The 13,323-nt window shown below is 41.3% G+C and overlaps 1 protein-coding gene across 1 annotated transcript; it reads right to left on the reverse strand.

Annotated features, from left to right (window-relative positions):
• Positions 1–28: 28 nt before the first annotated feature.
• LOC115139863 (negative elongation factor B-like) lies at positions 29–13,067 on the reverse strand. The gene is made up of 13 exons (XM_029677706.2): positions 12,842–13,067; positions 7,937–8,097; positions 7,702–7,801; positions 7,291–7,521; positions 6,347–6,532; positions 6,070–6,182; positions 5,867–5,969; positions 5,649–5,744; positions 5,284–5,426; positions 4,717–4,823; positions 4,471–4,612; positions 1,095–1,203; positions 29–732 (listed from the first exon to the last, which is right to left on the reverse strand). The coding sequence occupies exons 1-13, from the start codon at positions 12,941–12,943 to the stop codon at positions 574–576; spliced, it is 1,752 nt and encodes a 583-aa protein (XP_029533566.1). The 5' UTR covers positions 12,944–13,067; the 3' UTR covers positions 29–573.
• Between the last annotated feature and the right edge of the window lie 256 nt (positions 13,068–13,323).

Genomic DNA, 13,323 nt, shown 5'->3' on the forward strand with positions numbered 1-13,323 from the left:
TAATGTTTGAAAATATTTTTGGACTTAATTTCTAAATAGTGATTTTATTTACAGCTTGTTTCACCACTGACACAAACCAAACAACAGTAGGCCTACACACATTGACATTCAGTCTAGATAGATAGCTACAGTACATATTAAAACATACTTTGAACAATAATTCAGCAAGACTACATATTAATAAAAGTAATAACTGCCATCGAATTACATTTGTAAAGCTGGAAGACTGCTTAAAAATAGACCGCTTTAAAATAAAACAAGCACTGTGGCCCGTTTGGTCCAGCCTCCGTCTTCATACACTTTACCATCTCTTCAATAAAGCAAAACAAATGACAAAAGGAGTGAGACTGCCCCACTCCTTAAAAATACATTTAAAAAAATAACCAAGCATTAGAAAACAAACTAAACCTTGACAATCGTAACCATAGAGGAAATTGCATATTGTAATGTTCATTATGACGTTTTTTTTCATTTTTACGTTTTCATGAGCCGACCTCAATTCTACATGTAATATCAGCATCCTTTTTTCAAACCACTAGGTTTGTTTCTATCGATGCGTCCTACCTCCTCCTCTCAAAGTGGTGTGGTTGGAGTGGAGGCTGTCGTGGGCACTGTAACAGGATGGAGCCCCAGGTCAAGAGAGGGGGCTTCGTCTGGCTGGGCAGGACTCTTCTTTTGGGCCTCCAGTTTCTCTGTCAGCTGGGTGTACAACTCCTTCACCTGGTCACTGCTCTATAGACATCAGACAAGCACAGAGAACAGAGAATGAGGAATATGGAAATACAGTAGCTATGTCATAGGGCCAGGAGTTTCCCATGTCCCTGACTTTGTGACATAACCAGAAAAATGACTTTAGTTCCAGTACAAGCCACAGGTGGAGTAAAACATGAATAAAAATACACAACACCTAGTGTGAGCCACATACTAGAAATATGAATCTAACCTCAATCACTGAGCTTATGCGGTTAATAGAATGTTCTCATGCGGAAAATGCATGATTACATCATAAGTTAATCAGATGTCTCAATAACATGCATTGTTCGGAACCTGTTTCAAGCTACAAGAAAAATTCATCCAAATGGCAGCTTGCCCACCTGTTTTGGGGGTTCCAGGGTTTTCAGTAAGGTCTCCATACAAGATGGCAACACTTTGTGATGAAGGTGAAGCAACAGGCGTAGGGTGTGTCTGTGGACATTCTCTTTACTGGAATACACAAAAATATATGTCAGGGAGTTATGGGTTTCATGAGATAAGGCAAAATATGTAACCATCTGTATAGGAAGTGCTGTATTCAGTCAGACAGTCATTCATTTATATATATATATACACACATACATATACACACACAGTTGAAGTTGGAAGTTTACATACACTTAGGTTGGAGTCATTATAACTCGTTTTTCAACCACTCCACAAATTTCTTGTTAACTCACTATAGTTTTGGCAAGTCGGTTAGGACATCTACATTGTGCATGACACAAGTCATTTTTCCAACAATTGTTTACAGACAGATTATTTCACTTATAATTCACTGTGTCACAATTCCAGTAGGTCAGAAGTTACATACACTAAGTTGACTGTGCCTTTAAACAGCTTGGAAAATTCCAGAAAATGATGTCATGGTTTTAGAAGCTTCTGGTAGGCTAATTGACATCATTTGAGTCAATTGGAGGTGTACCTGTGTATGTATTTCAAGGCCTACCTTCAAACTAAGTGCCGCTTTGCATGACATCATTGGAAAATCAAAAGAAAAAGGCCAAGACCTCAGAAAAAAATGGTAAACCTCCACAAGTCTGGTTCATCATTGGGAGCAATTTCCAAACGGCGTTCATCTGTACAAACAATAGTACGCAAGTATAAACACCATGGGACCACGCAGCCGTCATACCGCTCAGGAAGTAGACGCGTTCTGCCTCCTAGAGATGAACGTACTTTGGTGCGAAAAGTGCAAATCAATCCCAGAACAACAGCAAAGGACCTTGTGAAGATGCTGGAGGACACGGGTATAAAAGTATCTATAGCCCCAGTAAAACGAGTCCTATATCGACATAACCTGAATTGCCGCTCAGCAAGGAAGAAGCCACTGCTCCAAAACCGCCATAAAAAAGCCAGACTACAGGTTGCAACTGCACATGGGGACAAAGATGGTACTACCCAACACGTTTGACCCAAGTTAAACAATTTAAAGGCAATGCTACCAAATAATAATTCAGTGTATGTAAACTTCAGACCCACTGGGAATGTGATGAAAGAAATAAAAGCTAAAATAAATCGTCCTCTCTACTATTATTCTGACATTTCACATTCTTAAAATAAAGTGGTGATCCAAACTGACCTAAAAATGGGCATTTTTACTAGGATTAAATGTCAGGAATTGTGAAAAATTTAGTTTAAATGTATTTGGCTAAGGTGTATGTAAACTTCCGACTTCAACCATACATACATACATACATACATACATACAGTTGAAGTCGGACAATTCATGGCTTGGTTTTTGCTCTGATGTCCACTGTGGGACCTTATATAGACAGGTGTGCCTTTCTAAGTCATGTCCAATCATTTGAATTTACCACAAGTGAACTCTAATCAAGTTGTAAAAACATCTGAAGGACGATCAATGGAAATAGGATGCATTTTGTATAAATTTGCACACAAAAAATAAATCTGTTTTCGTGTTGTCATTATGGTGTATTGTGTGTAGATTGATAAAAAAAATTTTTTTTTTAATTAATACATTTTAAAATTAGGCTGTAACGTAACAAAATAGGTAAAAGGGGAACCCGATGGTCACACTGACAGAGCTCCTCTGTGGAGATTATTCTAGAAAGACAACCATCTCTGCAGCACTCCACCAATCAGGCCTTTATGGTAATGTGGCCAGATGGCAGTCAGTCCTCAGTAAAGGCATGATAGCCCGCTTGGAGTTTGGCCAAAGGCACCTAAAGAACTCTCGATAAGCGATAAGAAACAAGATTCTCTGGTCTGATGAAACCAAGATTGAACTATTTTGCCTGAATGCCAAGTGTCACATCTGGAAGAATCCTGGTGGTGGCAGCATCATGCTGTGGGGATGTTTTTCAGCGGCAGGGACTGGGAGACCAGTCAGGATCGAAGGAAAGATGAACGGAGCAAAAGTGAAGGTTCACCTTCCAACAGGACAACGACCCAAAGCACACAGCAAAGACAACGCAGGAGTGGCTTCGGGAGCCCGGACCTGAAAATAGCTGTGCAGTGACGCTCCCCATCCAACCTGACAGAGCTTGAGAGGATCTGCAGAGAAGAATGGGAGAAACTCCCCAAATACAAGTGTGCCAAGCTTGTAGCGTCATACCCAAGAAGACTTGAGGCTGTAATTGCTACAAAAAGGTGCTTCAACAAAGTACTGAGTAAAGGGTCTGAATACTTATGTAAATTATATGTCCGTTTTTAAATGTTTAATACATTTGCAAAAATGTATAATAATCAGTTTTTCCTTTGTCATTATGGGGTATTTTGTGTAGATTGAATGATTTCTTTTTAAAGTATACATTTTACAATAAGACTGTAACGTAACAAGAATGTGGGAAAGACAAGGGATCTGAATACTTTGCAAATGCACTGTAAAGTCTTATGACCAAGTATACTTTTTAAAAGAGAATGTCTTCAGTGGGGTAATTAGTATTACCGAAAATACATTTTTTAAAACTTTGTCAGCCATGCCATTCTAAAGAGGTTTACTCTACCTGTAAGATTTATGGGAAGATTATTCCTTTTAATTAGATCTGCTTTCATATTGTTGAGTAATGGAATGACGTTCATATACATTGTTGTCACTCATTAAGGATCCTAAGCATTTCATATTTTTTTGTGGTATACCTAAAGGATTGCTGTAGATCTGAACTTTTATTTTCTTCCTATTGCCATTTCATTTTCTTCCCACGTTCATTTTATATCCTGAGATTTTTTTTGTATTCTGCAAATATTTTTTGAAAAGGGGGCAATATTGGTCAGGTATATCAGTAGACCATCTGCAATATTTTTTAAATTAATGTTTACAAGTACCGGTTATGTTTGGGTCCTGTCTAATTCTTTCTACAAGAGGTTCAATTGCCAGTGAAACAGGAGGGTGGGGGAGGACATCCCTGTATTGTGTTCCTTTCTAAAGCAATTCCATCAGATAATGTATTATTTTATATATATTTTCGCTTTAGGACATTTATACACATTTTTTGTATTTTTTTAAATAAAATGTGTTACTTCAGATGAAAAGTTGAAAGCTTCCAATGTTTTGAATAGAAAAGTCCATTCAAGACGGTCGAAAGCCTTTTTTGCATCAGCCATTATTGAGAAATCTAGCTGTTTTTTTTTGCCTATTGTGAGTACAGTATTCTACTTCAATGTCACAGATTTCATAAATGTGCAGTAAGATTTCCATCAGTTTCAAATGCAACATTTGCAGTAATCTCCTGTACGACCCATGACAAGACCGACCTGGAGAAAGAGGCGAGCAGAAAGCCATCAAACACGGCAGAGCAGAACTCTTCAGTCCCAAACTCATCAGAGAGCAAGGTGAGGTGCCCTGTCAGGAGGTGCAGGAAGATGTCCCCAAAGGCCATTTCGTTGTGGGTCTCCACTGCAGTTAAATGAAAAAAATGTTGAGCCAGGATAACAACAATACACTAACAGTATTTATTTCCTTCTATTATTAACCTGTGGCAAAACAAGTGCAGAACCTACCCAAAGCGGGAAGTAACCGTTGTAAGGCATTCTTGTTCCTCTGCTTGGCAATGTGGAGTGTGTAGTACAGACCTATCTCACATGCCACCCTGTTCTCCTGCAGGTACCTAGGGCAGAGGATAACTCACTTTAAATCAGAGGCTTCTCATTGAAACGCATTAAACATAAAGCTCTCATGTGCACCGCACATAATATTGACCATTTCAATTCACATGGAGGCGGCAGGTAGCAAAGTGATTAGAGCGTTGGGCCAGTAACCGAAAGGTTGCTAGATCAAAACCCTGAGCTGACAAGAAAATACAAATGTGTTTGTTCTGCCCCTGAACAAGGCAGTTAACCCACTGTTCCTAGGCCGTCATTGTAAATAAGAATTTGTTCCTAACTGACTTTCCTAGTAAAATAAAAGGTTAAATAAAATAAATACATGTATATTTTTGAATATCAATACGACGTGTTTTACATTCTATATTTTTTGAAAACATTTCATTAGAGCCATACAAAGTCTACAAAAGTAACATGTTCCATTCTAACCCCATCCCCTGTGTGACAGCCTATCCCAGTGCTTACTTGTTGAAGGCATCAGGCAGGGCTGTGGGATATGTGAGGGAGGTCTTCTCCTCACTGGGGAGCTTCTGTTCTACGGTGAAGGTGTAGTCGTCCACAACTACTGACAACATGGCTGGTAGAAAACGGGTTACAACCTCCAGTTCCTGAGGGGGAACGAATCAAATATGATGAGTCTCTGCCCTGGCTGGTTACGTCACATCTACGCCATCTAGCAGTGGTAATTGTAAAGAGGTTGTTTTCCAGCTCTGTGAGTCAAACTATTGTTACTGTGTAGCGCATAAGAAATATATTACACTCGTTAACTCACTGAAGAAAAACACATGATTATAAAATAATACTAGTGGAAACAAGAAGTGAATACATACCAATCTGGGCTCTTTAAAGACTTGGCTGTCAATCATATCCCAAGCCCCTTGTCCAAGAGATAGCATTCTAAGCAGCAGCATCAGGTCTGGACTGTCCTGTTCATTCCCACAGAAATATCTCTTCAGTAGTGGCAGTAGGTTTCCCCAAAGCATTGACAGAATATAGAAATGGATAGAAAGAACATTAAGACCACAAAAGACAACATTGAACATCTTACTCTGGGTAGAGCGTCCTGGCTGAGCAATTCTTGCAAGTTTCGGACCGTACTCAAAACCAGGGTGTTACAGGCAAATGGGTCGCACAGGATCATGGACAGGTCCCTGGAAAGCAAGAAGACCCACAACATTTGTCACATCTTTTTATGAATCCTACAATCATAAGCCATGTTCAATCACATTTCCTCCACTCTTATTTTCTCACCCAAGTACTTGCTCCTGTCCTTTCTTCACTCCATCCAGAAAACCTTGCAATTCTCGGGCTCGCTTGGCATCCACAAACTTCTCACGGATACAGGCATCCAAGCACCAGGTGAACTGCCAAGATAGACATAAATACGGCACTCTGCATCAGCATGCAGAACATTCACCACCGTATTTGCATGCTTTTTGAAATCAATACGATTTCTGTTTCAGTTTGCCTACAGAAGAAGGCAACTCAGATCAGTTGCAGTGTCTCTTTTCCTAGGAATTGAGCATACCTTGTGGCAGGGGTCTACGGAACAGATCTCACTGATGTCCAGGTCATGGAGGGACATGAGCAGCTCTGCACGCAGGGTGCAATAGTGGACGTTACGCGTACGCAGGAAGAGGGTTCGCAGGAACTGAAGTACCATGTCATACAGTTTCACATTCTTCCCAATCATCTGGGTCAACTTCAAGACTACCTGTACATGAAACAGAAAAAGGGTTAGCCTCTGTGAGAGAAAAATTACATATTTACCTGATTTGATATTAATAGTTAGCAATTAATACTTCTCAAATAGGAAGACATTTCTGTGCTGTTATTGTCTGCGTATTCATGGGTTCCACTCTAGTTCCCTGCAGCTAATCTGGGCGTATGGTCACTAGAGATGGCTTGAGCTGACAAATGAGTTAAAGACCGCATTACATAGACAAGACGTGGTGGGTGTAACCGAGATAGAGATAGCCAGGAGGAGTTTAGAACAATTCCTCATTGTCTCTAAATCATTTTTGCATCTGGGGAACTAAGCCAGGATGTGGTTAAGACAACAACCCACGTGCAGATAACAACAGGATGAACCCAGAGTGCCTTATGATGCTCCTTGGTCTGCATGAGGGGGATTGAACCAACCATGGCTGAGCATTGTTAGAGTCAGCTATATATAGTACTGTGCATTTGAGTAAAGGTTAGCCTCATTATTGCAATAATTAATTGATACTGAATAAAGATGATTGTTTGAAGAAATGACCAAGTCTCTCTCACTCTGTTAGAATTTCCACCACACCTCAAACACACCAACTCTCTTCGGAGTTCATAGACAAAAGGTTGATTGACTAGTAAAAACTATTTTTTATAACAGGCTCCTGGCCCTAATCAAAACAAATCCTTACTGGAATGTGAACAGAATCTATTGGGAATCAAAAGGCAATGAAAAGGTCCAGATGTACTCGGGTGGCTCACCTCTCCTTGGCGTCTTGCTTTGGGGGAGGGGCTGAAGAAGTTGTGCAGAATAGAGAGATCACTGCTGAAAAGTGCTGCCTCCTTCTCCACAATATACTGCTTGAGCAGGGGAGAAACCTCATCCCCGAAGAGAGCCTGGTTGTCCTGCCAGATCTGCCTCTTCACCTCAACAGCACAGACCTTATACAGTTCCTTATCAGCCATTACAAGCTTCAGCTTTTTCTCTGGAACCTGTTCATAGCAAGTCAATCAGGAAATACATTTCAAATACTGAGCTGTGATAGGATACCAGTCTTTTGAAGAGAGAAAACATGACCAATGGCAGGTGCAAACAACTATAAATAGAAAAGATCTGCATTGTGGGTTAAAAGGTGCATTCACTAAAAGTATGGTGGGAATACAGAGACTTACCTTTGGAAGATGTTTCAGAACCTGCATGACCACTGGCTGAATGGAGGGCATCTTCACCAGTGGAAAACTCTTCTCTAGAAGCTCTTCAAGTTTACCATAACTGTAGAGGGAGGTGGAATACACAAACAATCATGTCAAACATGTATAACGGTTTAAACGGATGATTTCGCAATACAGACCTGGTGTTTACTAGCTAACTATTAGCCAGCTATACATATGTAAAGAGATGTCGCACCGTTCCTCATCCTTGCCCTCTGCGATAGTGGCGACTCGCTCCATCAACTTGTCACGAAGCTCGTCAAAGACCGACTGGTGAAACTCCAACCGAGGAGTCCCGTGAAGGTCCAGGAAGGGAAGAGCTGACTGAAGAGTTGGCAACAAAATGCCATTTTCTGTCTGCAAACAACACATTATCAGACCGGCGGTAAGATAATAATCAATGCAGTGAAATAGTGGTGTTATTCATTTGATAAATCGAAGCAGTGATATTTTATTGTAATTTATACTCAGGGAGGTTGCTAAGTAGAGAAAGAGGAACAATCTAAATGTTGTGTTAATTAGTAACAATAATTATGAGTTAAGTGGCAAGTGGTTAGTGAGCATAGGTCTCGTCATTCAAATAACAGTAGTTAACGTTAGCTAACTACCTTTGTTGTTAGCACATAGCTAGCTAGCCAGGTTATTTTCTGTCAAATTGTGCTACTTTGTGCCATTTTATGGGCTATTTCTAAGTTGCACAGCGGCCGCCATTGCATTTCTCAATAAAAAAAATATTCAAATTCACATTTACATAAAGAATTCACACCCTTTATGCAGTACTTTGTTGAAACACCTTTGGAGCAATTACAGCTCTTCTTGAGTATGACGCTACAAGCTTTGCACACCTCTTTGAGGAGTTTCTCCCATTCTTCTCTGCAGATCCTCTCAGGCTCTGTCAGGTTGGATGGGGAGCGTCGCTGAACAGCTATGTTCAGGTCTCTCCAGAGATGTTCGATCAGGTTTAAGTCCAGGATCTGGCTGGGCCACTGAAGGACATTCAGAGACTTGTCCCGAAGCCACCCTTCAGTTTTCTTGGCTGTGTGCTTAGGGTTGTTGTCCTGTTTGAAGGTGAACCTTCGACTCAGTCTGAGGTCCTGAGCAGGTTTTCATCAAGGATCTCTCTGTACTTTGCTCCGTTCATCTTTCCCTCGATCCTGACTAGTCTCCCAGTCCCTGCTGCTGAAAAACATCCCCCACAGCATGATGGAGCCACCACCATGCTTCACCGTAAGGATGGTGCCGGGTTTTCTCCAGACGTGACGCTTGGCATTCAGGCCAAAGAGTTGAATCTTGGTTTCATCAAGGGGGCTGTCATGTGCCTTTTACTGATGAGTGGCTTCCGTCTGGCCACTCTACCATAAAGGACTGATTGGTGGAATGCTGCAGAGAAGGTTGTCCTTCAGGAAGGTTCTCCCATCTCCACAGATAAACTCTGAAGCTCTGTCTGAGTGACCATCTGGTTCTTGGTCACCTCCCTGACCAAGGAAGGCTCTTCTCCCCTGATTGCTCACTGGAACTTCTTCCATTTAAGAAAAATGGAGGCCACTGTGTTCTTGGGAGCTTCAATGCTGCAGACATGTTTTGGTACCTTTCCCCAGATCTGTGCATCGACACAATCCTGTCGCAGAGCTCTACAGACAATTCCTTCGACCTCATGGCTTGGATTTTGCTTTCAACTATACACACAGTACCATTCAATAGTTCAGGGTCACAGACATTTTCTTGTTTTTGAAAGAAAAGCACATTTTTTGCCCACTAAAATAACATCAAATTGATCAGAAATACAGCGTAGACTTTGTTAATGTTGTAAATTACTATTGTAGCTGGAAAGGGCAGATTATTAAATGGAATATCTACATAGGCGTACAGAGGCCTATTCTCAGCAACCATCAGTCCTGTGTTCCAATGGCACGTTGTGTTAGCTAATCCAAGTTTATAATTTTAAAAGGCTAATTGATCATTAGAAAACCCTTTTGCAATTATGTTAGCAAAGCTGAAAACTGTTGTCCTGGTTAAAGAAGCAATAATATTGGCCTTCTTTAGACTAGTTGAGTATCTGGAGCGTCGGCATTTGTGGGTTCGATTACAGGCTCACAATGTCCAGAAACAAGAACTCTCTTCTGAAACTCTTCAGTCTATTCTTGTTCTGAGAAATGAAGGCTATTCCATGCGAGAAATTGCCAAGCAACTGAAGATCTCATACAACGCTGTGTACTACTCCATTCACAGAACAGCGCAAACTGGCCCTAACCAGAATAGAAAGAGGAGTGGGAGGCCCTGGTGCACAACTGAGCAAGAGGAAAAGTACATTAGAGTGTCTAGTTTGAGAAACGGACACCTCACAAGTCCTCAACTGGCAGCTTAATTAAATGAACTAAAAAAATGAATGTCCCCTTTTCAGGACCCTGTCTTTCAAAGATAAATCATAAAAATCCTAATAACTTCACAGATGTTCATTGTAAAGGGTTTAAACACTGTTTCCCATGCTTGTTCAATGAACCATAAACAATTAAATGAACATGCACCTGTGGAACGGTCGTTAAGAGAGCGCTAAAGGGAGACAGGACGGACAGCTGATCGTCCTCGCAGTGGCAGACCACGTGTAACAACACCTGCACAGGATCAGTACATCCGAACATCACACCTGTGGGACAGGTACAGGATGGCAACAACAACTGCCTGAGTTACACCAGGAACGCACAATCCCTCCATCAGTGCTCAGACTGTCCGCAATAGGCTGAGAGAGGCTGGACTGAGGGCTTGTAAGCCTGTTGTAAGGCAGGTCCTCACCAGATATCACCGGCAACAACATCGCCTATGGGCACAAACCCACTGTCGCTGGACCAGACAGGACTGGCAAAAAGTGCTCTTCACTGACGAGTCGCGATTTTGTCTCATCAGGGGTAATGATCGGATTCCCGTTTATCGTCCAATTTGGAGGTGAAGCGTCCGTCATGGTCTGGGGAAGTGTGTCACAGCATCATTGGACTGTGCTTCTTGTTATTGCAGGCAATAAATAAATAAATCTCAATGCTGTGCGTTACAGGGAAGACATCCTCCTCCCTCACGTGGTATCCTTCCTGCAGGCTCATCCTGACATGACCCTCCAGCATGACAATGCCACCAGCCATACTGCTCGTTCTGTGTGTGATTTCCTGCAAGACAGGAATGTCAGTGTTCTGCCATGGCCAGCGAAGAACCCAGATCTCAATCCAATTGAGCACGTCTGGGACCTGTTGTGTCGGAGGGAGAGGGCTAGGGCCATTCCCCCCCAGAAATATCTGGGAACTTGCAGGTGCCTTGGTGGAAGAGTGGGGTAACATCTCACAGCAAAAACAGGCAAATCTGGTGCAGTCCATGAGGAGGAGATGCACTGCAGTACTTAATGCAACTGGAGACCACACCAGATACTGACTGTTACTTTGTTCAGGGACACATTATTCCATTTATGTTAGTCATAGGTCTATAGAACTTGTTCCGTTTATGTTTCAGTTGTTGAATCTTGTTGTGTTTTTACAAATATTTACACATTACGTTTGCTGAAAATAAACGCAGTTGACAGTGAGAGGATGTTTATTTTTTTCCTGAGTTTAGTACCTGCAAAACACCAGTCGCATCGTAGGAGTAGGGGTGTTATTAACCCCGGTGTCCTGGCTAAACTCCCAATCTGGCCCTCAAACCATCAAGGTCACCTAATAATCCCCAGTTTACAATTGGCTCTTTCATCCCCCTCCTTTTCCCTGTAACTATTCCCCAGGTCGTTGCTGCAAATGAGAACGTGTTCTCAGTCAATTTACCTGGTAAAATAACGGATAAATAAAAATAATCGTCAACAGTGAAGAGGCGACTCCGGGATGCTGGCCTTCTAGGCAGAAATCCCCTATCCAGTGTCTGTTATTTTGCCCATCTTAATATTTTCTTTTTATTCGCCAGTCTGATAGGGCTTTTTCTTTGCAACTCTGCCTAGAAAGGCCAGGTTCCAGGAGTCGCCTCTTCACTGTGGACGTTGAGACTGGTGCTTTTACAGCGGGGGCCCACCGCAGCACCCTCTGCTCGTTGAGAACGATACGTGCTTTCATGTCAGAGTCTCCAATAACACCAGAAAAAGTCGCTAATCACTTTTTTGAACATGTATCGCTAGAGGGGTCTGAATACTCGTTAAATATAGCAACAAAGTCGCTAAATTGACAACACTCGACCTGGCAACCCTGTCCTCTCTTGCCCTTTCTTTGCTATGAAAGATGCACGTTTGTGTTCTCGTAGTAGATAGACTATGGCAAAGTTTCCTCCATTGCAAAAATACTGAATCGTAGGAGTCAATACCTAGCGGAATCGAAGCTTGAGACCCAGAAATGGGAGTCGACGGTAAGCAGTTAATGAATATTTTATTTTGCAACTATGGGGACTGGTTTAGATTGTTCACATGTGAAAAAAAAACATGTGACGAAATATAGTTTACATCTGCACAATGAGCACGTGTCTCAAATACATCGTTACAGTTGCTGGTTAGCTAGTTATTGGATTTTTAAAAAACATATTAACATTAAATATCTCAAAACAAGACATGGTATCATGAACAAGATGAAACGAGTCCCTACATGGCCGTTTCATTGTTGGTAGCTAACGTTATCTGGCCATCCAGAATCACAACTGCACAACTCACGGACTTCTGCCCCATTGAAGTGTGCACATCGTTTTTGTGACGTCAGCTAACCCACCTATCTAAAGGCTATACTGCCTTTGCTTTGTTGTCACTGAAACATTATGTTAGCTGCAACGGTGTTAAAACCGGCTATGAAAGTAGAGGGCTTTGTTTCTAGAACCATACCGCAATTGAGAATCGATTCACGTTTAGTAGAGTATTTGGCAGCTAAAGCCAATTCGTCAACAAATAGAACACTTGAAATATAGTAGGAGTAACGTACGGCCATTTTAGTGCAAGACTATTGGACTAACGTTGTTTAAATGACAGCGGTACGTTAACTACCCACTTAAATTATAATTATGGTCAATAATGAATACAACGCATAGCTTGAACCACTTTGCAGATCCGCTAGTATCATCATGTTTAGCTGTGGTTAGCTAAAGCTACTTAGCTTACCTGAAACTGGTCAATGGCTTTCAGAGGCTCTGTGCAGTTAGTCAGTGTTTCTTTTAGATCCTCGCCATTGGATATCCCAAGTTCAGGTAGGCCCGCAAACATTTTCAATTGTGTACGCTATAACTACACATATATTTAATTAAAGAAACATAGGGCGAATAATGCAATATATTCGTAAACGAATGACTACAAGTTCGATCATTTATTTTTTAGCTAATGACGCACGATTCATGTAAGCAGTGCACTCAGTAAAGAGGCCGATGTGCACAAACAATCCGAAACGCAATTATTTCCGCTTCTCCATAGAATGACATATGGGAACCCGGATTTCGTCAAATTGGCCATCCCATTCAACAGTACAATGAATGTCATTGTTAGTATTGCTGTCTTTTTTATTTGATTTTTTATTGTAAAATAATAAACATATTATAAAAAATATATATATATATAAAAAAATCAAGAATACAACATGAATTAGGAAC

The sequence above is a fragment of the Oncorhynchus nerka genome, linkage group LG13 (assembly GCF_034236695.1).
Source record: "Oncorhynchus nerka isolate Pitt River linkage group LG13, Oner_Uvic_2.0, whole genome shotgun sequence".
Taxonomy (NCBI): domain Eukaryota; kingdom Metazoa; phylum Chordata; class Actinopteri; order Salmoniformes; family Salmonidae; genus Oncorhynchus; species Oncorhynchus nerka.

Coding starts and splice junctions, on each gene's coding strand:
- LOC115139863 (XM_029677706.2), bottom strand. CDS start 12,943: ATGTTTGCGGGCCTACCTGAACTTGGGATATCCAATGGCGAGGATCTA. Junction 4,824..5,283: donor CTGCCTGATGCCTTCAACAA/GTAAGCACTGGG, acceptor CCTCTGCCCTAG/GTACCTGCAGGAGAACAGGG. Junction 4,613..4,716: donor ACGGTTACTTCCCGCTTTGG/GTAGGTTCTGCA, acceptor ATTTAACTGCAG/TGGAGACCCACAACGAAATG.